The sequence below is a fragment of the Oryctolagus cuniculus genome, chromosome 9 (assembly GCF_051225735.1).
Source record: "Oryctolagus cuniculus isolate XC-2025 breed Fujian yellow rabbit chromosome 9, ASM5122573v1, whole genome shotgun sequence".
Lineage (NCBI taxonomy): Eukaryota > Metazoa > Chordata > Mammalia > Lagomorpha > Leporidae > Oryctolagus > Oryctolagus cuniculus.
The window spans coordinates 129,559,728-129,582,779 of NC_142875.1; the positions used below are offsets into that span (position 1 = coordinate 129,559,728).

At 45.4% G+C, this 23,052-nt stretch overlaps 1 protein-coding gene across 19 annotated transcripts in view; it reads left to right on the forward strand.

The window, feature by feature from the left end:
• Positions 1-23,052, forward strand: part of LOC103348950 (uncharacterized) — a 395,863-nt gene that overhangs the window by 321,453 nt on the left and 51,358 nt on the right. For 9 of the 19 annotated variants that reach the window (XR_016213132.1, XR_016213105.1, XR_016213115.1 and 6 more), the window contains one exon: positions 19,248-19,299. Coding sequence is in view for 5 of the 19 variants with exons in the window: in XM_089303994.1 (XP_089160120.1) it covers positions 19,281-19,299 (19 nt within the window). In the remaining 14 variants the exon portion in view is untranslated. Of the gene's footprint in view, positions 1-3,604; positions 3,699-8,606; positions 9,036-19,247; positions 19,300-21,471; positions 21,729-23,052 lie in introns of those variants that run through there. The other 10 variants (XR_016213131.1, XR_016213106.1, XR_016213103.1 and 7 more) reach the window with 5 other exon arrangements.

Below are 23,052 nucleotides of genomic sequence, written 5' to 3' on the forward strand. Positions count from 1 at the left end.
TAGCCCTAGTAATGAAAATCAGGACATCTCAGAAATGTTTTTCTATCACTTTCCAAAATAGCGAGACTTCATGGGGCCGGCGCTGTGGTGCAGCAGGTTAAAGCCCTGGCCTGAAGCACTGGCGTTCCATATGGGCACTGGTTCAAGACTCGGCTGCTCCATTTCCGATCCAGCTCTCTGCTATGGCCTGGGAAAGCAGTACAAGATGGCCCAAGTGCTTGGGCCCCTGCACCCATGTGGGTGACTCGGAAGAAGCTCCTGACTTTGGATTGGTGCAGCTCCGGTTGTTGCAGCCAATTGGGAAGTGAACAACCAGATGGAAGACCTCTCTCTCTGCCTCTCCTCTCTCTATGTAACTCTGACTTTCAATAAATCTTTTTTTTTAAAAAAGACTTAATGCAGAATATTTGAGTCCAAGGGGCACGGACCTCAGCAAAGAGGAGGACACTCCACTAAAGGGTGATGAACCACTCAGTGGCCTGAGCCAAAGGATGGTTTGCTTGTACAGGTGAGGTAGTTTGTATCCTGCTGCAACATGGCCAGCTGGCCTTTGTCCTGTGTGCTACTCAGGAGGGGACGGAGAGAGATGCTGGTGGCCCAGGAGGTGCATTTTTAAAGGGAACAAGGATGTGGCTCTCCAGGGTAGAGAAGTGTTGACTGGGTTTCAATCACAACATAACTGACAGTATAGTGTGGGGCTGGTGCCAGTCCTGGGCAGTCAGGCTTAGGTCTGCCGCCCCCAGCTCCATTCTGTGTTCAGCACCAAGGAGAGGAACTGTGGAGGAGCCCGGCTCAGGTGCACTGACTTGTTCACAGGCTCAAAATCCCTGCTAGAAGTTGGTTCACATGAAGTCGTCTTGGAGAGCTCTGTGCAGGGAGCCAGGTTTAATAGATACAAGTAGTTATTAATGAAGGTGTGGTTAGCAATACAGAATCTGTTGCTGCACACCATCTCACAGGACTGTCTCATTGCTTGAAAACACCATTCAACTCAGTATTTGGGTGCCAAAGGAAATGAAATGTGTATAGACAAAAGTAGACCACAGTCAAGCTAGAGATTTCACCTGCTGCCGTTGCCACGTTGCTTATGTGGTCAGGAAGGGAGCAGTTAATCAAAAACCAAAACAGATTTTTGGCCAGGTACAGAATATATGGCATATGAAATATAAATTCTGAGAGACTTTCTCCAAATACTGAATATTTGCAGTCATGGGTCCTGAACACCGGGCGCTGTGTGCTCTGCCTGCCTCCAGCTGAATGTGCTGAGCCTGTCCCCCATGCTGCGCTTAGTCCAGGCACATGAGTTAGCCCAGGATGACTGCTTGAGGGTCTGCGTTTCCTGGCTGTAGGTCGCTGCTCTGGTGATTTCTTCACTCCTATAACTTCTGTTTAGGGAAGTGTTTTCTGAGAGATGCAGCATTATTTGATGCCTCTTTAGAGGTTGTGTTGGCCTGAAATGTCCAGGTTGTAGCTCCTCAAACACCCAACTCCTCCAAGATACTGAGAACAAATCTAAGAGCCTGAGAGGAAGTAAAATTGAGGAGGTAGAAATGGGTCTGTAGCTCATTTGAACTTTATATTATAAAGCCTAGAGAATTTGGTTTCTAATTTCCTTTAGATTTTAATATCAGTGGACTTTGACTTGCAAATGGATTTCACTTTCGAACTTTGAATTCCCCCTGAGAATTTCATAGCTAACTTGCAAATTTGAGGCCCTTCTGAAATGCTTGTATTTTATTTGGAGGGTGTTTCAGTGTTGTACCTTGATTTCACTGCAGAACCTTGAGCAGATGGCATAGGATGGCTGTGTAATGTGTGGTGAAACTGTCACCTCTCAGAAAGCAGAGTGAACTTTGGGGCTTGGACACAGAGGTTCTTGCAAGTTGATCACATTAATTTCTGTTCATACACATTTCAGGGGCTACTGGAAAAATCTGTATGGTGCACTCGTGATCCTAGGACAGCACCCAAAGAACGGTGGTTGAGATTAGTGTCTACAGGCCCATTTGGATTTTTGGCTGATTTCGTCTCTCTCACAGCGCTCACAAGCTTTGTGCATTACAGGCTGTTGGTTGAGCCTAGTGATGAAAGACAACAAAGCTCTGGGACATGGGAATGTGGTGGGGAAAAGGCTGCTTCCTGCCAGCTTGCAAGGGAAATCAACTCTGTTGGCTTCTGGATTCTATTCATCACCTTATTCACGTCATGGAGAGGCTAGAAGTAATACATGGGACTAGGGGATTTTAGAAGTAGCAGCGTCTTGAGATGCCATAAAATCCCCGAGAAGCCGGCGCCGTGGCTCAATAGGCTAATCCTCCACCTTGCGGCGCCGGCACACCGGGTTCTAGTCCCGGTTGGGGCGCCGGATTCTGTCCCGGTTGCCCCTCTTCCAGGCCAGCTCTCTGCTGTGGCCAGGGAGTGCAGTGGAGGATGGCCCAGGTGCTTGGGCCCTGCACCCCATGGGAGACCAGGAAAAGCACCTGGCTCCTGGCTCCTGCCAGGATCAGCGCGGTGCGCCGGCTGCGGCGGCGGCCATTGGAGGGTGAACCAACGGCAAAGGAAGACCTTTCTCTCTCTGTCTCTCTCTCTCACTGTCCACTCTGCCTGTCAAAAAAAAAAAAAAAAAAAAAAAAAAATCCCCGAGAGTGTGCTCTTCATAAATAAAATGGGTTGATTTAGCTCGCAGTTCTAGAGGTCCAAGGGCAGGGAACCAGCATTGGTTTCTGGTGAGGGCTTCATGATGATGGCATTGCAGGACTGATGGCATTAGGTGGTGGGGTGAGAGACTTGGAAAACTGGCTTTCACAGCAGACGCCTCAATCCACTACCCATATCCAATCATTAACCCTTCCTTGAAGGCAGAGTCCTCATCACCTCTTTTTTTAAAGAGGTATTTATTTATTTATTTGGAAGAGTTAGAGAGAGGCAGCAGCAGAGAGAGAGAGAGGTCTTGCATCCACTGGTTCACTACCCAGATGACTGCAGTGGCCGGAGCTGCGCCGATATGAATCTAGGATCCAGGAGCTTCCTACAGGTCTACCACTCAGGTGCAGGGACCCAAGGACTTGGGCCAACCTCTACTTCTCTCCCAGGCCACAGAAGAGAGTTGGATCGGAAGTAGAGCATCCAGGACTTGAACTGGTGCCCAAATGGGATGCCAGCACTGCAGGTGGCAGCCCCACCAACTATTCCACAGTGCCTGTCCCCTAATTGCCTATTGAAGTGGGTGACAGGGGCCTAAGAACTTGGGCCATCAGCAGTTGCTTTCCCAGTCCAGTAAGTTGGGAGCTGGATTTGAAGCAGAGTATCCAGGACTCAAACCAGTGCTCAGATAAGTGATGCCAGCGGTGGAAGCAGTGGTTTGACTGGCTGTGCCACATTACTAGCCCCCATTTTGTAGTCATATTGGACTATGAGCAGCAAATTAACCTGCTGGATGCCTAAACACTGCATGAATGGGCTGGCAGGATGGTTTCATGCCAACTCTTGGAGGCTGATGATTTTATCAAACTTCATAGATGGCGTTCTGGTTGTTAGCTGTTGGAGAAAGCATAATTCCCTCAAACCCTCACCTGTGTTCTACACTGCTTGCTCCTTAACCTAGATCCTGGCATTGACATCACTCCCGAAACTCCTCAGCTCTCTGGAGTTCCCACTGCAAAGACATTGCCTGCACGCTTAGTCATGACATCCTACAGGTGTGTTACAAATGCTCTACATCTTTGCTGATTAAGTAAATAAAAATTGGAAAAGTGCTACCACTGCATCATTAGCTAAGAAAAATTAAAAACCTGGCTAGTACCAAATTTGGGTAGGAAAATGCAGACATAGAGGAATTCTCTGGTACTGTAGGAGTTGGTGGAGCAGAGAAATCTATTAAGATGCACTCAAAATAAACACATACTTTGGTTCAACAATACTGTTTTTGCATTTAAACCCAAGAAAATTCACAGTTCTATTAACAAACATGTAAAAAATTATCTAATGCTTTTGGAAATGAAGAGTTGGAGGTACATGTTGAATTTTTTGTCAAGATTTATTTATTTGAAAAGCAGTTACAGAGTCTTCCATCTGCTGCTTTACTCCCCAATTGGCCACAATGGCCAGAGCTGCACTGATCCGAAGCCAGGAGCTTTTTCTGGGTCTCCCACGAGGATGCAGTGTCCCAAGGTCTTGGGCCATCTTCCACTGCTTTCCCAGGCCATCGCAAAGAGCTGGATTGGAAGTGGAATAGCTGGGACTCAAACAGGTGCCCCTATGGAATGCTGCCACTGAAGGTGACGGCTTTAACCTGCTGCACCACAGCAACAGCCCCTAGTACCTGGTTATTTGTGGAAGCTGTAGCTTTCCATAAATAGGAAGTAGGCTCTGGAGGGCCTGTGGGGCCAGTGCTTCTTTGTGAAGATTTGTTCTCTCTTTGCTCTATCTTTCATAGCTCTATTTGTCACTATAATCGCCATATTCTTTACTATTAAGGAGCTGTGTGTCCTGGTTGTACTCACAGTGTGTAGTTATTTTCCCAAGGACAATTCCATTGTGTTATGCTGTATACTCTCTATTCTCAATGATTGGTGGTTCCGTGTATAGTCTGTGCTGTTTGATACCACAGTGCCGTTCCTCATGTAACACTCTGTTCCTGCGTCACATAACTAGGATATATCATCATCTGTGAGATCGTATCATTCCCCTGTGTTTTGAACATGATTTGTCCCCTGAACTCAGGCCGCATTTAAACTCCAAAGTCACAAGTTAATGGCATTAAGCAGGTGGGCCCCTAATCCAGTTGTGGAGTTTCATAGCTGGGCCTAGTGCGAGGTCGTTAGGTGTTTGAGATGTGCCTTCGGTGGCTCTCATGAGAGGGTGGCTATAAAAGCCTGCGTTGGGCTCAGTCACTCTCCACTTCCTGGCTTGCCACATGATCTTCCCTTTGAGTCTACCTTCCATCTCTGCCATCCACCGCCCTCATCAGAGGCTGAGACGTGGGGCTTTCCCATCTTGGAGCTGAACCTTCCAAACTGGATGCTAATTGGATTGTTTGTCTTAATAATATTGCAGTAACACAAATGCGAGTAACAGACTCCCTGGTGGGAGAAAGAGCTACAGTGTTTGTGTTCATTTCCTGCAAGGTTAGTGTGGAGCCCCACAGTAACCATCTGGGGATGGCTGTGAATATTATTTCCTTTGCATCTCATGCTGTTGAGCCTGTAGATACGGGAGCTGCATGTTAGCAATCCTTACAGAAGGTTTGAATGATTTCAAAATAAGAGAGCATTAACACAGTGGCTTGGTAAGGAATTCTCCCTTTTTCTACTGTACTTTTTTTCTGTTAGGGAAACAAATTTCTGTTTTCTGATGATGGAATTGCTGATTTTTTTTCCTTGTGAGATTCTTGATTGCATTTAGGAGAAGGCACACACTTTGAAGGTTATAATAAAAGTATAATTGAGGACCAGAATAAAAAGGAACTCCATTCCAGTAATACTTCCTCTTTCTAAAATAAAGCACAAAATGTAACTTTATGAAAGTCTTAATGTCCAACTCCCCACACAAAAGGTTTCTTGCATTCATAATGCACTTTGGCAGACACAGGGAACAGGATTGAAAGCAGCTATGTGTTTTAATATGAATGTACAGGGTTAATATGGGTCTCATATGTTAATTGTCGGATGTGACATGAAGACATCTGTGTGCTGATAGGCAGTATGAAATGGGAGGAGCTCCTGGGAGAGGGCAGAGCTTTTTGGTTAAGTGCATGATGTCTATAAGTGGGCTTCATAGGGTAGAATTTTGATTGAACTGCTTGTGAGACCATGCATAAATTATTATCAAGACCCAATTTCCTTGTCTGAAATGTCCTTGTCTGAAAAACAAGTATGGTCTCCAAAGAAGGAAGATGTCCTTGGCGGTTTGTATGAGAATTAGATGAAGGAATCTATGTAAAGCCAACAGACTAGCACAGGGCTTATGTGTGCAGGAACAGTTCTGTATGTTCACGCGCAAGTTTTGTAACAGTTACGGATTCTGGGATGTGGGAGTGAGCATCTGGGTAAAAGACTTCACTTTGAGAGTATGGCATTGGATGGTTTACATTAATTACCAAAATTGTTTTTTTATCAGTTAATTAATTTGAAAAGACTCAAATGAAAGCACGGCATTTTAGAACTTGACAGCCAAGTGATGTTTACAAGTACAATCTCAGAGAGCAGACTACAGGGCAGGCACGTGGCACAGTGGCCAGGGCGCCTCCTGGGACTCCTTCTCACCATATCTCAGTCCCTGCTGAGTCCTGACTTGTCAGCTTCTGAGTTAGCTTCCTGCTGATGCACAGCCTCAGAGGCAAGCACTTGGGTCCCAACCACCCAGGTGGGAGAGCTGAGTTGAGTCCCATGCTCCTGGCTTCGGTCTGACCCAGCTCCAGCAATTGAGGGCAGTTGAGGGGTCTATCTGTCTCTCTTCCTCTGCCTGTCAAATGAAGTGGTATGCAGGTTGTTATTATTGTATTTTGAATATTTGATCATTATTTAATAATGAAAACTGACAAAATTGTTCTTAATCAGAAGCATCATTAGTATCCTGTATAATTTTCAGAAGTTTAATAGTTTCGTTTAAAAGCTAACAGTTTAGTTTTTAGGCAATAAATATTTCTGATTTTCCCCATATCTAATCTTACATTCAATTATGAATTTGATCTCATTTGAAGAATCCACTTTACAGTATTAGAAGAAAATGTAATTAAAAGTTGATTTTGGTGCAAGAATTTTGAAATTGGTGCATACAAGTTCATGAAAAATGCCAGCTATGAAAATGTATAGATTTCAAAAACTTTTACACCAAAATGAACATTTAGTTCCGTTTTCCCATAAAGGACCTACCCCTGTACTATTGGGGACCATAAAAACTATTGTGCCACCATGTCTCTGCAACCTAGATACTATTAGAGATAAGCTCAGACAAAGGCACTGGACCCGTGAGTGAAGATGGACAGCACCAGGAGCTCTGTCCATGCAGATGAGGGCGCCTTGGGCCCACCAGAGGGTAGAGTGTCAGGTGTGAGTCTGGCTTCATGGCACCTTCAGGAAGGAGAGAAAATGGAGTAGATCCAGTTGGCTGTACGTACCTGCTCAACAGGTAGCTACAGTAGGAGAGAATCAGTCGCTGTATTTCTAAATCTGAAACCAGGAACTGAGTTGTAAGTACTGAGGAGTCCTGCGACCTGGGGAGGCAGCACCCTGGGGGCCCCCACCCCACAACACAGTGGACACACGGGGCTCAGTGCTGAGCGGAAAGCCAGGCCATTCCCATCTTGCCTGCAGGTTTTTTATTTCTCCACCTGGTGATGTAAGTCATCCCTTTAATTACCGGTATCTCGCCCTTGGTATTATAAAGGGCTGGGAACACTTCGTTCTTCCCTGATGCACATATGTTCTAGACATCTCTATTCCCACCTTGGCATTAAGCATAAAATATCCCTGCCCAGGAGTCTGTCTTCCAAATGCCTCCATGGCTTTTCTTCACCTGACATTTTATCAAGTAGCGTGGAGGAAATACCTTTGCCCGTCACTGTAGCGGGGCCGGGTGGTGCCAAATGTTCACATCTCTTTGTGACGCTAATATGCAGCAGAAGCGCATACTTGACACTGGAGCATTGAGTTACAGAATCCATGCCAGTCTGCAGTCAGCTCCGGGAGGGTCATCTTGGGGGATGCACCTGCTTCTCTCCTGCACCCCCATTTCCAAGGTAGCGCCTGGTAGGAACCCAGTGGTGGTGAAATTTTAGGAAATACACAGACATATTCCCTAACATTACCATTTGGTTCATCGCTAAAATCAGGGGTCCAGAGTGATGACATGTACAGCATGTTGGTGTGTATGAGGAGTGTCTCTCATCCTCCAAGAGACAGCTGGGAGTCAGCCTTCCTCTTATAAATAACCCAGTGAGTGGCAGGGTATTTATAACCTTTATAAACTGTAACTTTACTTCAGTGTCCAGTTGCCCAGTGGTTTCCGGGCTGCAGGTCACTCTGAAGTTCACTGCCATCTGAGGCCTTCTTTTTGAAACTTGGTCCCTGTTCCAGATGTCGTGGCCAAGCCGGTGAAGCTTGATGCTGCCAGCAGGTGCTTCCAAGGTCGTAGGGTGTGAGAAGTCCCTTTACTGTAGGGATGAATGCTGCGATTTTGTTGGGGACCACCGTTGATAAAAGACCAAGACACAAAGCCTTCAAATAAGCCCAGTAGTGCTGGCTCCCATGTAAACAAAGTGGCCGAAGCAGGCCTGCGAGCTGTGAATTTTCCAGGATCTGGAACATGTATTGCAGAGTTAGACTTCTTAATTTTGGGGTGTCTGTCTAAAGTTGTATTGTTTAAGAACTTGGTATCCACAGATGTTCATTTTCATGAAAACGAGAAATCCGCTTGCTTTTGAGATGGTCTCAGCTCCTGATGACAGTCAGACAAGGGACGAGAGAATGAGACGATAGTGCTGGGGCTCAGAGAGTGGTGCCGCGAGCTGTGGTGCTCCGAGCTGCTGGCTGGAGCCCTCGTCTCGGAACAAGGGTCTCTGACTGTTCACTGACCTCCTGTGTCTGGATCCTCTTTGTTTTCTGAAGGGTCCTGAGGTTTTCCCTGAAGTTCCCTCATTGCCCTAGAAAGCAGATTGGCCAACAAAGAGCACGTGCTACCTTCGGTCATCAGCTGAAATGTCACTCACCAGCAAGAATTCAAGAACGGAGAAGAGAATGAGCACCATCCAGATCGTTATGTGTTCTTGGGGCTGATTCAATTCCCCTGAGGCTCATTTGCTCCTCTTCTAAGACTGCCTGCACCCCCACTTACCTGTCCCTTGTGAAAGGGGTAGCTAAACCTCAGCCTTCTCACTCTCCCTTGAGGTTGATACTCTGTACGCTTGCACATTTGCATGTTAATAAATTTGTAGGATTTTTCTGTCCTTCTCATCAGTTTGTTCCAGCCACTCAGTTACCCAACTTCAGGATGGAAAGCTTGAATTTCCCTGTTACTCTGTTTGAAATACACAGTCAGAAAGGACGTTTTGCAGGTGGGTTTTGTGCACGGTGGCTAAACCAGCTGCTGGGTTCCCCCATCTCAAATTGGAGTGCCTAGGTCTGCGTCTTGGTCCCTTTCCCAATCAGCTTCTTGTTAATGCGCACCCTGTGAGGCAGTGGTGATTGCTTAGGTTCTTGGGTCTGCAAAACCCACAGGGAGACCTGGGTTAAGTTCTGGGTTCCTGGTTTTGACCTGACCCTGCCCAGCTGTTGGAAGTATTTGAGGAGTGAACCAGTGGATAGGTTTTTATTCGAAGCAGAGTTGTTGTTTTTTGTTTGTTTGTTTGTTTGTTTTTGACAGGCAGAGTGGACAGTGAGAGAGAGAGACAGAGAGAAAGGTCTTCCCTCCATTGGTTCACCCCCTGATGGCCGCAGCCGGTGTACCACACTGATCCGAAGGCAGGAGCCAGGTGCTTCTCCTGGTCTCCCATGGGGTGCAGGGCCCAAACGCTTGGGCCATCCTCCACTGCACTCCCTGGCCACAGTAGAGAGCTGGCCTGGGAGAGGGGCAACCGGGACAGAATCTGGCGCCCCGACCGGGACTAGAACCCGAGGTGCTGGCGCCACAAGGCGGAGGATTAGCCTAGTGAGCGACGGCGCCGGCCCTCAAAACAGAGTTTTTATTTTATTTGAAACACAGAGTCAGAGGGATCTTCCGTCTGCTGGTTCACTCCCCTGATGGCTGCAAAAACTCAAGCTGGGCCAGGCTGAAATCAGGAATCAGGAACTTCTTGCGGGTCTCCCATGTGGGTTTAGGGACCCCAGGATTCGAATAATCCTCTGTTGCTTTATCAGGTGTATTAGCAGGGAGCTGGATCAGAAATGAAGCAACTGGGATGTGAGCTGTTATCCAGATGGATGTTGGCATTGCAGATGGCAGCTTAACCCACAATGCCCCATGCTGGCACTGTATTTTAAATTAAGTAAAAAATAAAAAGACAAAAAACAAAAAGCATTTTGGACATAGGGAAGACAGATGTAGCCCAGTTTTCCGTATACATGACGTCTTAAGTGGCAGGTGTGGTGGTACATGACATTAAGCTCCTATTTGGGCCACTCAAATCTGTATTATAGTGCCAGTTTGGGTCTTGGCTACTCTACTGCCCATCCAAGTCCTTGTTAATATGCCAGGAAAGCCAGCAGATGATGGACCAAGTACTTGAATCCCTGCCATCCACAGGAGAGACCCAAATGGAGCTCCTCGCCCATCTCTGACTGATGCAGGCATTGGAGGAGTGAAACAGCCAATGGAAGATCGATCAGTTTATCTATCTTAAGACAAAGAGGTCCTGGAATAAATGAAGTTGGAGCTTATGTTGCCATGAGTGACAGCTCTATCTGGTGCTGTTTCAAGGCTACTTTGGAAGAGGCAAAGAATCAAATGAGCTGCAAGCCTCTTCATGGATATTTATCTGAAATTCTATTCTAATTGGGAGAAAAGAAAAGGCTTTGAAAGGAGACCCAGGCACAGCTTTCACTTGCTTCCTCCTCTTTCAGTGTTACTTGCAAATTCTGTCCTGGGGAACAGCCAACAATGAACCACAGGTCAACATAGTTGGTAAAAGGAAGTGCTGTTTTCAAGAGGTCAGAAGTTGGTGAGATTTTCAGCTTACAAAATGAAAATATTTCTCAAGAAAAGGACAAAATGAGGTTTAAAGAACAAAAACTACTCTTTCCCAAAAGCTCTATTAATTAATAGATTAAAAACCAAGCTGAAAGTGAAGAGATGTAGACAAAAATAGCAAAATCATAGACAAGAGCAATTTTATAGATAAAGTCTATGAAGATAGCAGAGAAAGGAAAAAAATCCTCTTTTTACATTGAAACAATATTTGTGGAGGAGAACTCTCAAGTGCAATTACAATGTAAAAATTGTGTGTAAAAACTAAAGGAACAGGAAAAACTCCCAACAGTGATGACTTAAAAATGCGAAAGGGAGTGTAGGGAAAGAACAGTTACTTCGTCTTTACCCTTCAAGTTGGAATGGTCCCTTTGCCTAAAGAAAGTCACAAAACGCGCACTTGAGGTGCACAGGGGGCTATCCCAAGAAATGGGTGATGTTGAGGAAGTGGCTTTGAGTTCAGGCTTGAATCCCACAGTCGCCTCACACAAGAGGTTGTGGGGAAGCCCAGTGATGATGGGGAAGCAGTCAGAGAAAGCAAGTCAAGGTGGACCAGGTTTGGTAATGCAAGGGTGAGTTGGTGCCTTCTCCACTCATGAGTCTGCAAAGGGAGTGTGTGGTGTATGAGGGGGTCCGTTCTGGAAGCCAATTTCTCTTACAAAAAGGGTAGTTTCTGTTCTCTTCAGAGCTTCTCCTCCATTTGCAGTTTTCGAATTAAGTCTTTGGCAAAGCAGCATATTTTGGCGTGACATATCCTGATCTTCAAGAAGTTATAAAAATTAGTAGCAGCTAATATTTTGTTTAAGAATATTGCAGTAGACTTGAGTAGCTGGAATATGAGCTTCCAAGATACAGGAACATATAATAGACAAATAATTAGATTATCTCCATGGTACACAGAGAAAGTGATTCAGAGGAGGAGGGTGTGGGAAATGCTGATATTTGGATCATGAAAATACTTCTGTTTCATGTTTTGCTACTTAACAGATTATGGGTAGATTTTATTTGATGAATTAATCAGCATCAGTGTAACACGTATAACTCTGATAGTGGAATAAGCATGGCCACGTTCTGACACACCGGAGTATGACCCCTTGTTTCTGCCCTATTTTAGGGTGTGGGAGTGAGTGCCTGTGGAATTGGGGTAAAGTTTTTTGATCCAGCTAACGAGAAAAATAGCAGTCATCTTTCAGACTGTGGGGAGTAGAGATCAACTGTGTAAATCAGTAGCATGGGATCTTTGTGAAGCATTCAGTCATTTCTTTTACTTTTCCAAAGCACACATTTTCTCTATCTTCTTTCTGAAATTGAGATGTATCTTAAAACTGTCACATCGAACTTGCTGACTTCCAGAGCAAGAGGAAGCTTCCATTGCCTTTTCTCCTGAGAGCTGAGTTTTCTGCAGAGATTCCTGTTCGTTTGATTGTCATCTCAGTAGAGACACTTACATTGATAACTCCACAGGCAATTGAATTCTAAGTTAATTCTGGATTCCTAATTTTTGCTTAAAATGTCTTGGAAAAGATTGCATTGTGATGCAGCATTGAAATGCAAAGTTACATTGTGTATAGAAGATTGCCTGTCACAAGCCAAGTAATTTAAAGGCAGAAAAAATTGCCAAATCTCTCCAAGTAGAACAGAATGTTTTAAAGCTAGGAGAGGGTGGAGTGACTGAGTGTGTCAGGAGGTGCCCATGAGTGATCTGTCAGAAACCTGCAGATGACTAACAGAATTGTTTATCTTCCATCGATAGGTACTTCAACTGAAGATGAAAAAATTGCGATAACCTAACAGGAGTTTCCGGGGTAAAAACAAACCAAACCAGAATTCTTCAGTGTATCTTGTTGCCAATCCAAAAAGAAACGATGTAACAGGACAGGAGGTCACAGTAACTGAAAATCTGCAGGCTCTGAGGTTCTGTTTCTATACTGATTTCACATTTATTTAAAAATTAGATTTATAACATTTTATACTCCCATATTTAAAGTGTTTGCAAATAACTCATTTAATCACAATTAAACATATAATCATGCTAAAGTAAATAAGACTAAATTACAAATTAGCTGATTTCACAGAAATTAACTCATTTAATTCCTCTGACAAATCTGTGAGCTAAGGACACTGGTTACCTTCATTTTGTGAGTGATGAAGCAGAAGGGTAGAAATATGAACTGCAGAGTTGCCAAATAAGTTAGTGGTAGCACTGGGATTCAAACCCAGGGTTTATGGTCTGAGTCACTTAGCTCTGCAGTCTTTGAGATTTGATATGTAGAAAAACCTTGGCATAAGTCCATCCGAGCAGCCTCCATCCTAAGCGTTTCCTGTATGCTCATAGATTTAAACCTTGTTTGAAGCCACAGAGGGAGGAGGTCAGCTGTGTGACACCTGAGCTGGAGTTGGTGTTTCGGCAGCTTGGCTCAAAGAACTCACGTGGAGCTGTGCTTGACCATTAGGCAGTGCCTCTGAATGGCAGCACAAGGCCTTAGGAAGAATTCAGGTACTTTGGGATGCAGAGCCACCCTGGTTATCCAGCTTCCTCCTGTCCTGGTAGCTATGCAGCCATTCCCATGATTGCAGTCAGTGTAGACCATGCACATGATAGATGAATTTTTACCGGTGTGGGAGGGGAGGAGAGGTAGATAGGAGAATGTTGGTGGGTTCCTGAAGCTAACAGGCACAGTGCCTTGTTGATGAACCTTCCATGCAGAGTGTGTTTCTCTCACCTGCTTTGCTGGCTTTGCTCTGTGTTGGTAGAAAACACAAGTCTTGTGTATTGTAACTGTGGTGAAAATCTCCAAATTTCAGTAGCTGAACACAAAGTGTTATTCTTGGTTACCTCACAGCTGAGTAAAAGCTGAGCTTTGTCTTCAGACCAAAATTTCCTGGTGTTGTCCTGGGTTTGATCTTATCCTGGAAACCATTTGTATACACTAGAGACACTAGTCTACATTTTGCATTACAGGAGGTGATGATATTTTTAATGCAGCATAAATTTTAAGAATTTCCTCTCTCTAATTCCTTTAAGCCTCACCCATAGCCTCCTGAGGACCCACAGCCATGCCTCCACGGTATCTTCAAAGCTCTGCAGCTTTGAAGGAAAGCCCCAGCTGTCCCCTCAGAATGCTTCGCGCTTCCACAGCCCCCATATATTTTTCTGTAGCAAAACCCTAACTGCCATCTGAGTGCTCGGATGCGTACCAGTTTGTAGTTGTTACGTAACTAGGAGGATGTGAACCGGAGGATGGAAGATCTCTGACTTGCAAATAAATCTTTAAAAACATAACTAGTTACCTGAAAACGTAACACAACAGTATTTGTATGGCTCAAGAGTTTGTGAGCGATGATCGGGGCTGGGTTATCTTGAGGTTGTAGTCCTGATGGCAGCCTGTGCCGCAGTCTTGAAGGTTTGACGGGAAGTGGGGAATTCGTGCCTCGCAGCCTGGGTCACTCACAGGCTGGAGAGTCCTGCGAGGTCAGCAAGAGGCCTTAGCTGATTGTCACAGGGTCTTTTCTGTTTAACTGGTTCAGTGTCTTCACAAACAGCAGCTGGCAGCTCATAGAGCAAGTGCTATGCGAGAGGAAGGTTCCGCAGCAGTGCTTTCTAACCCAGCCTTGGAAGTCACGCTGCCATCTTTGCAGTACCCTCCTGGCCTCCTCAGATGTCTGTGCATTGTGGGAGAAGACTACATGGAGGCTGGAGTAACAGGGCAAGGACCCAGCTGAGCATCTGCTACTGAGGAGGTCAACACAACAATAAATACGGACAGTGCGACTAAACACTGCCTAAGAGGCTTGTTGGAGAAGTGGTGGGGCAGATGTGGCTGCAGGACCCGGCATTCCTTCTCAGAAAAGCTACCTTTGAGATGAGACACTGAACGAGTGGGACTTCACTTAAAAGGAGAGAGAAAGAAGAAGGTTCAAGGAGAAGTTGGCATAGAGCTTGTGTGTGCCCGGTGGTGAAGACACTCATGTCCCACACCAGAGTGCCTGGTTCAACTCACGGCTCCAGTTCCTGACCAGCTTCCTGGTCACACAGAGCCCGGGAGTGAGAGACAATGATCGCAGGAATTGGGTTGCTGCTGCCTGCAAGTCTGACCTGGACCGAGTTCCTAGCTACCGGGTTTGGTCCAGCCCAGCCCTGGTCACTGCAGGCATTGGGTTGTGAACCAGCAGATGGAGGTCTTTGTCCTTGTCTCTCTCTTTCTGTGTCTCTGCTTCTCCAACAAACAAATAAGAATTTTTAAAAAGGACATCTATTCATAACATCTATAATTTTCTAAACATCCTTTTTGTAAAGAATCACAGTCTTAATATTCTTCATATATAAGAAAAAATTATAAATGATTTGCAGGTATTAAAAAGTTATAAGTGGGACCAGCATTGTGGCACATAGCTAAAGCTACTGCCTGCAATGCCACCATCACATTTGGGCACCAGTTTGTGTCCCAGCTGAGGCACTCTGATCCAGCTCCTTGCTAACAGCATGGCAAAATCAGAACATGACCCAAGAGTCTGGACCCCTGACACCCACAGGGGAGACAGGGATGAGGCTCCTGACTTTGGCCTGGGGTGGCCCTGGACATTAGAGCCTCCTGGGGGTTGAACCAGAGGATGGAAGATCTCTCTATCTCTTCTATGACTTTCAAATAAATCTTTAAAAAAAAAGTTAATAACACTGGCAAGTTACATATAAGATTTGCAGTAAAGGCCGGCGCCACGGCTCAATAGGCTAATCTTCCACCTGCGGCACCGGCACACCGGGTTCTAGTCCCGGTCAGGGCGCCGGCTTCTGTCCCGGTTGCCCCTCTTCCAGACCAGCTCTCTGCTGTGGCCAGGGAGGGCCGTGGAGGATGGCCCAAGTGCTTGGGCCCTGCACCCGCATGGGAGACCAGGAGAGGCACCTGGCTCCTGGCTTTGGATCAGCGTGGTGCTCCGGCCACAGCACGGCGGCCATTGGAGGGTGAACCAATGGCAAAAGGAAGACTTTTCTCTCTGTCTCTCTCTCACTGTCTACTCTGCCTGTCAAAAAATGAAAAAAAAATTAGAAGTTATTTTGAAAATCATGTATTATAAAATATACTATTATTGCAATCTATAAAATACAGAGAACAAGTCTCATCTATTCACAGAACCATTGCTTTTCTCTGTATGAAAACAATTTTAGTTTGAAAATTTCAAGATTTTTTGTTTGTCCATTTTCACATGAGTGTAACAGAGCAGGGATGTACCCATAGTATTAAAACTCTTTGTGAGGAAAATAGCATGTAACCAACAATTTGTCATGTAGGTGCACTAAAGGTGATTGAACTGTGCACTGGTATCCCAGTGTATACATACGTGGTGTTTATGTGGCGTGGTGGCCCACTCTCTGTCACTGTGACTATAATATCGAGAAGAGCTGCTAAGAGGGTTTGAGTTTAGAGGTTCACAGTCCGAGATTGGGGAACCCCAGTAGTCTGGCAGTGGTAGAGCATGTGCAGATAAACAAGCACATGGCCATCCAGGAGCAGAGACACGGGGACCACTCTGCCTCTGTGCTCAGTGTGGTCTTTCCTTATAAAGGCATCCTAATTTGGACCTGGGACTCCACCCTTGCAATCAAACCTACTCTAATCACGACTCATGGCCCCACTTTCAGATACCATATCGGGATCAAGTCTCAACACTAATCCTCAGTCATTAGCATTAACCCACTAGCAGTTAACACAGGATTTGGGGATTCTAATGTGTGCATGTGTTTCAGGAGCCAAAGCTGTTCATTCTGTAACACAGGGTCTCTGCCAGCTTCTCAGAGTGGAAATAAAGACGTGAATCTGAATAATGAAACAGAGACCTCTGTGGTTCAGCTGATCAAATCCCGGCTTTCCTATTAGACAACAGGGTGACTATAAATAGTGATGATACACTGTGTATTTTTTCTCAAAAGCAAAGTGTAGGGGCCATCGTTGTGGTGTGGCAGGTTAAGCTGCTTCCTGCAATGCTCGCATCCCGTAGGAGCACTGGTTCGAGTCCTGGCTGCTCCAGTTCCGATCTAGCTCCCTGCTGATGAGTTTGGAAGATGGCCAAAGCGCTTGGATCCCTGCCAACCACATAGGAGAAGTGGGTGGAGTTCCAGGCTCCTAGGTTTCGCCTGGCCCAAATCCAACCATTGTAGCCACTTGGGGAGTGAACCAGTAGGTGGAAGGCCTCTCTTTCTCACTCTCTTCCCCTCTCTCTGTAACTGTTTTTCAATAAATGGATAAGTCTTAAAAGGATTTTTCACCATAAAGAAATGAGAAAAGTTTGAGGATATGCATGTTTTCCCTGATTTGAATATTACACAATGTATGCATGTACCAAAACATCGCATGGTATGCACTGAGTATGTGCAATGTCTATGAATCTGTTGAAAATGGAAACGGTTATGAGCTGGGAAAACCATCTGCAAATAAATGCTAAGAAGATGGTCATTTTGGTTGGAATCCCTGGGGCAGATTCAGAGGCAGCAAAGACTGATGGCAGACACGGCATCCCGTGCTGAGGGAGCAAGGAAAGCTGGCTGTAGCTGGAGACAAAGAGCGAACCATGGGTGTGCAGACTGACTTCAGTCTGCACAGCACGGAGCAGGGGCTGCTGGTGGAGAACTGCCCAGGTGGTCCCCCTCTGAGGCAAGCAAGCAGACACCTGCACTCGGGTGCCCCCAGCCCGAGGTGAGACAGGACCTCCAGGTTCCCTCCTCTTCTGCCCTTTCTGCAGGCCCCAGTGGCTGATCTCAGATGTTGTAAACCCGTGTTACTCAGGGCTCTGTGTCAGGGTTCCTGAGAGTGCGTTAGTCTGTGCTCACTGAGACCGACATGGACGCTGTAGATGGTAGTGTAGAGACTGTAAGACATGACCAAATAGATGACCTGGTGCTAAACACACTCAACTACATCAGAAAGTTCAAGGGTGCAAAAAGGTTTTGAAATCCATGCATGGTTTTTTCCTAATACACATTTTGCATGAACTTTGGAAAGCTCTCTCCTGTGCGTGCATTTCAAAAAAATCACCTTGCACCAATATAAATCTGTCCTTTAATTCCATTTTCCATGAACCTTTCTACGTTCCCTGTATGTAGCAGTAGCCTTTGATCATAGTGGTTGACATCAATGGACCTGCCATTTCCTGCTGGTCGGGTAGAGACCGAGTTGCCCAAACTACTGCTAGTACCTTGGGAAACTAAATGTCATAAGGCTCCCCACTGGAGAGGGGACAGGTTGGGGTCAGTCCTAAGTGAGATCGCTCACCAAGTACTTGAAAGGGTTTTAATGAGGCACTCAGTGGTCATCTCCACACTTAAAATTGAAGTAGACATTCTCAGCAGCGAGCAGCACTCTCACTCTGATGTTGCAGCAAACACAGTAAGTGCGGTTAGGATAGGAAAGGTCAAGTGGAAGCTTGAGGGACTCAGCTCGGTTCCCCAGGTCACCATAAAGCAGAAGCACCCTGGGGATAGTGGCAGTTTTCAGTGACATCTGGGCAGACTCAAAGGACCAGGAGTGAGAGTTTCCATTGAACCACCTGATGCTTTGAGTGCAACTCCACACAAAATGAAAATTATTACCAGACTTTTGCTTTCATGACATTGTCCTTTTTATCTACTACCTTTTGTCAGCCATACTTCTACTTTGATCTGTGAGGCTACTAATTTTAGTTTATATTCTGTTTGTAACCTGAACCAAGACTTTCAAGTGGGTTTTTTTTTTTAAAGTACTTATTTATTTATTTGAAAAGCAGAGTTACAGAGAGAGAGAGAGGGAGATAGAGAAGTCTCCACCTGCTGGTTCACTCCACAAATGGCTGCAATGATTCAAGCTGGGCCAATGTGAAGCCAGGAGCTTCTTCCGGGTCTCCCACATGGGTGCAGGGGCCCAAGCACTTGGACCATCTTCCACTATTTTCCCAGAGCATGGCAGAGAGCTGAATTGGAAGTGAAGCAGCCAGGACTTAAAATGGTGCCAATATGGGATGCTGGCACTGCAGGCAGTGGCTTTAACCAATACACCACAACACCAGACCCCACTTACATGCATTTTCAAATGGTTGGCTTCAGCAACTGGAACCCTAAGAATGGAACTTTATTTGTTGGGATTCAGATCTGGTCCTTGCCAGACCAAGAAGGACTGTGCATCGAGGACTATCCTAGGCACAGGAGATAGGACGGTAAACAGAATAGGCAAAAACCCAGCTCCTTGGGGCCAGCGCCCTGGCTCACCAGGTTAATCCTCCACCTGCAGTGCCAGCATCCCACATGGGCACCGGGTTCTAGTCCCGGTTGCTCCTTTTCCAGTCCAGCTCTCTGCTGTGGCCTGGGAGGGCAGTGGAGGATGGCCCAAGTGCTTGGGCCCTGCACCTGCACGGAAGATGAAGAAGCACCTGGCTCCTGGCTTCAGATCAGCATAGCTCTGGCCGTAGTGGCCATTTGGGGGGGGGGTGTGTGAACCAACGGAAGGAAGACCTTTCTCTGTCTGTCTCTCTCTCACTGTCTAACTCTATCTGTCAAATGAAAAAACCCAACTCCTTAGGATGCTTGTGTTTTTTCCTCACAGAGCTGGTGTCGCTGCCATGTGCCTGCTTGAAGAATGATTCTCACACGAAGATGTAAGAACTTTTTGAAGTAATTTTTTATTTGTATAAGGTGGACAGTTATCTTGTATTTCACATACAGATTTAGGAGCAAGAAATGTTATTAATCAGATACCAGCAGTTGCTTAAAATCGTGTCGTATTTTGTTTGTTGACTTTATATGGAAATAATAGGTCACTTTAATTAAACAATAAAGCTGTAAAACCAGGACTATAAAGGATGCCCAAGTGGATCACTTGAGTGCTGACTATATTTATATCCAGCGTTGGGCAGAGCAGCAGCCTCTGATAACACTCACTGTTCTGCTAAACGCCGCACCTGCATACCTCATGAGGGAGGTGCCAGTGCTGCTATCACTCTGTAAGGGAGGCAGAGGAGACACAGAAAGGCTTAGTGTTCTGCTGTAGATAGTCACTGAATAGAATCATTCAACTATATGCAAGAAAGGTGATTAAAAATAGGGAAAACTGTTTTCAGAAATGTCATTGTAAGGAGCATTTTAGTGGCTTTCAACATAAATAAAGAATAATTACAGGAAGCGAAGGAACAAGATGATAAGGTTAATTGAAATCTATACATATTTGAGAGAATATAACCTTTTCAAGTGCAGTGAAATAATTAAAATGTTTTATGTAGTTTACTGATAGAAGACCATAGAACACTATAATTTTATATATAAAATGTGTGAATTCCAAAAAAATCAAACTATTCAGACCGTATTTTTTTCCTCCTTGTATTCTTTCCTGTCTAGCATACTTAGCTCTTCTTCCCTTGTTTCCTGTCTGGAATATTTAAGTGATGGCAAATTCTCCAACAATATGTTGTAACGTGAGGCAGTTTTGAAGGTAAAAGCTATCAGAATGTCTGAGTAGAAGCATAAACACTAATGAACAGGAAACAACAACACTGACTCTGGACTTTGTATTTCAGGACTTCTTTGAAAAGAGGAAAGTGATAGTCCATTTAGCCAGTGTTATTTCTGAATTCTATTATTTTGCTACATGCAGCCAAAACTCACTAATAGGTACTATTGCTGTCTTTCGGTCCTGTTTCCAAGTTCTAAGAGGATCTATTGTTATATGTCCTGTTGATGGTATTCTCTACTAGGTAAGATTGTGATGTAGGAAATGAAAGGTGGTTGTGTCTGTTAACCATTGTCCTGGGTAGATTTAGGGGCAGGCCACTTAGATTCAAACTCATTCACTTTTGCCATATGTTACAATCTCTTCCTGAAGCTGCCAACACTGTCCAACTTGAATTGGCCATTGCTACTTCTTGCAATTTGTTTAAAGTGCATAGTAACACAACTATACGTGAGAAGAAGTTGCTATGCCTAGGATATTAGCTTGGATGCTAAAAGCCTGTATCCTAGGCTGGTGCTGAGGCTCAGTAGGCTAATCCTCCACCTGCGGTGCCAGCACACCGGGTTCTAGTCCCAGTCGGGGCGCCGGGTTCTGTCCCGGTTGCCCCTCTTCCAGGCCAGCTCTCTGCTGTGGCCCGGGAGTACAGTGGAGGATGGCCCAAGTGCTTGGGCCCTGCACCCGCATGGGAGACCAGGAGAAGCACCTGGCTCCTGGCTTTGGATCAGCACGGTGTGCAGGCTGCAGCGCACTGGCCGCAGCGGCCATTGGAGGGTGAACCAATGGAAGGAAGACCTTTCTCTCTGTCTCTCTCTCTCTCACTGTCCACTCTGCCTGTCAAAAAAAAAAAAAAAAAGCCTGTATCCTAAAGGCTTGGTGTCTAGGATGGTGGTAGTGGGAGGTGGTGCCCACTGGGAGGGAGGTCCCATAAGTCATCGGGACCATGCCCTTGGGACACTGTTTTCCTGTGATTTCTGGATTTCTTCTGGAGTTCCTGTGACAAGGTTGCTATAAAAGCCTGAGATTGGGCCCACCATGCCCTCTGCTTCCTGGATTCCGTTGTGATCCTTTCTGCATTCCTGTTCTACCTTTGCCATCCACTGCCCTCACCAGACCCCCAGACAATGGAGCAACCCCATGATAGACCTGAGCCAAGTCAGTCTCTTTGTCCTCTGGTTAGTTGCTGCAGTATTTCACTGTAGTAACTAAAAGCTTACTCATACAAGTGTGAGGAGTCTCTGTTGACTGAAAATTACAGATACTTCATGTTTTGTAGTATAGATAAAAAATCCAAAGTATAATTTTAATTTTTTAATTTTTTTGACAGGCAGAGTTAGAGAGAAAGGTCTTCCTTCTGTTGGTTCGCTCCCCTAGTGGCCGCCATGGCTGGTGATGTGCCGATCCGAAGCCAGGAGCCAGGTGCTTCCTCCTGGTCTCCCATGCGGGTGCAGGGCCCAAGCACTTGGGCCATCCTCCATTGCCTTCCCGGGCCACAGCAGAGAGCTGGACTGGAAGAGGAGCAACTGGGACAGAATCCGGCGCCCCAGCTAGGACTAGAACCTGGAGTTTTTGAGAGAGAAATGGGTAAGAAATACATATTCAGAAACTTAGGAGGGGTACTATGTTGCCATCTGATCAAACAATGTGTACCTTGTTAATCATTAAAATAGTCTCACTATTTAAGAGAGTTTCAATGTTTCCCTTTTCTGCCCTTTGATAAAAACAAATATCACACAGATTATTCATTCATATTACAAAAATATACATTCAACAGAATCCTTGTCCTGCTTAACAAATTCAAGCACAATACTGAAAGGCAGATTGGAATGAGCTTGATGAGAAATGAATAGATTTTTGCTGTGATCTTTTTGACAGTGTTGCAATTAAGCTGCCAAAAGCCAAGAGAGAAAGAACACATGCACAGGCTGTATGTGACTACCAAATGGATGTTCAGGCAGAGCACATTTTGTACAACAGACTCAAGGAAGCAATTAGCGCATCTGACATCTAATAGTCAGGTGATGGGCAGCGAGCCATTTTCACGGGAAACAGCTGCACGAGAGGGCTTACTCACCCTGTGTACTCCACTGTCTTCCACCCTGTATCTGCAGGGAAAGACATGTAAACATTGCAGTAATGATGCAAGAGACATGGCTTGAGAGAGACCTGAACGTGTGAGTGCCTGCGCCTTTATGGGGCGTGGGTAGGCAGCAGAAGGGAGCCCTCAGTCGTCAGCTCTGGGTACTTGAAGAAGCTCTTTGTCCTGCAGGTCAAGTGATTCTCATGGCCCGTGGTAGGTTACTTGCAGCGACAGAGCCCAAGAGAAGTGATGAAAAAGAGCACTTCGGTGGAGAAATAGCAGCTTTTGTTTGCTGAGCAGGACGCCTGGATAGCTTGTTTCCTATGCATGTTCCTTTATCGCAAGCCCACAGATACATAAGCTTTTAAACGAATGTTAACTTTCATGGCCACCTGTGACCATTTTTAAATGTTAGTGGAATAACTCAGCCCGTAAAGGAAAATTCGATGATTGTCATCCGACAGGTAGTGTGGATAAAAACATTGACCAGCTACTTCAAAAAGCTCATAGAACATGAGATTAAAGGACAAGTTTATTTAGCTACAAAAAAGTTGGAATCCATGCATCTGAGGGTTCTTCAAAAAGTTCAGAGAATGCCTATTATGAAAGAACTATGTGTAGATTACATTTTTTTTTGCACACGAATGAATTTATCTTTTAATTCAATTCTTACGTTTCTACCATTTTTGAGAATCTCAACTTACGGCATGAAGGGATACTTAAAACTTGTCTTGGAGAGACAGAGGCATTGCATGGATTGGATTTACCTTAATTCTGACCCATCCAGTTCAATTAACTGAAGCATGCATACTCCCATGTAGTCAGGAG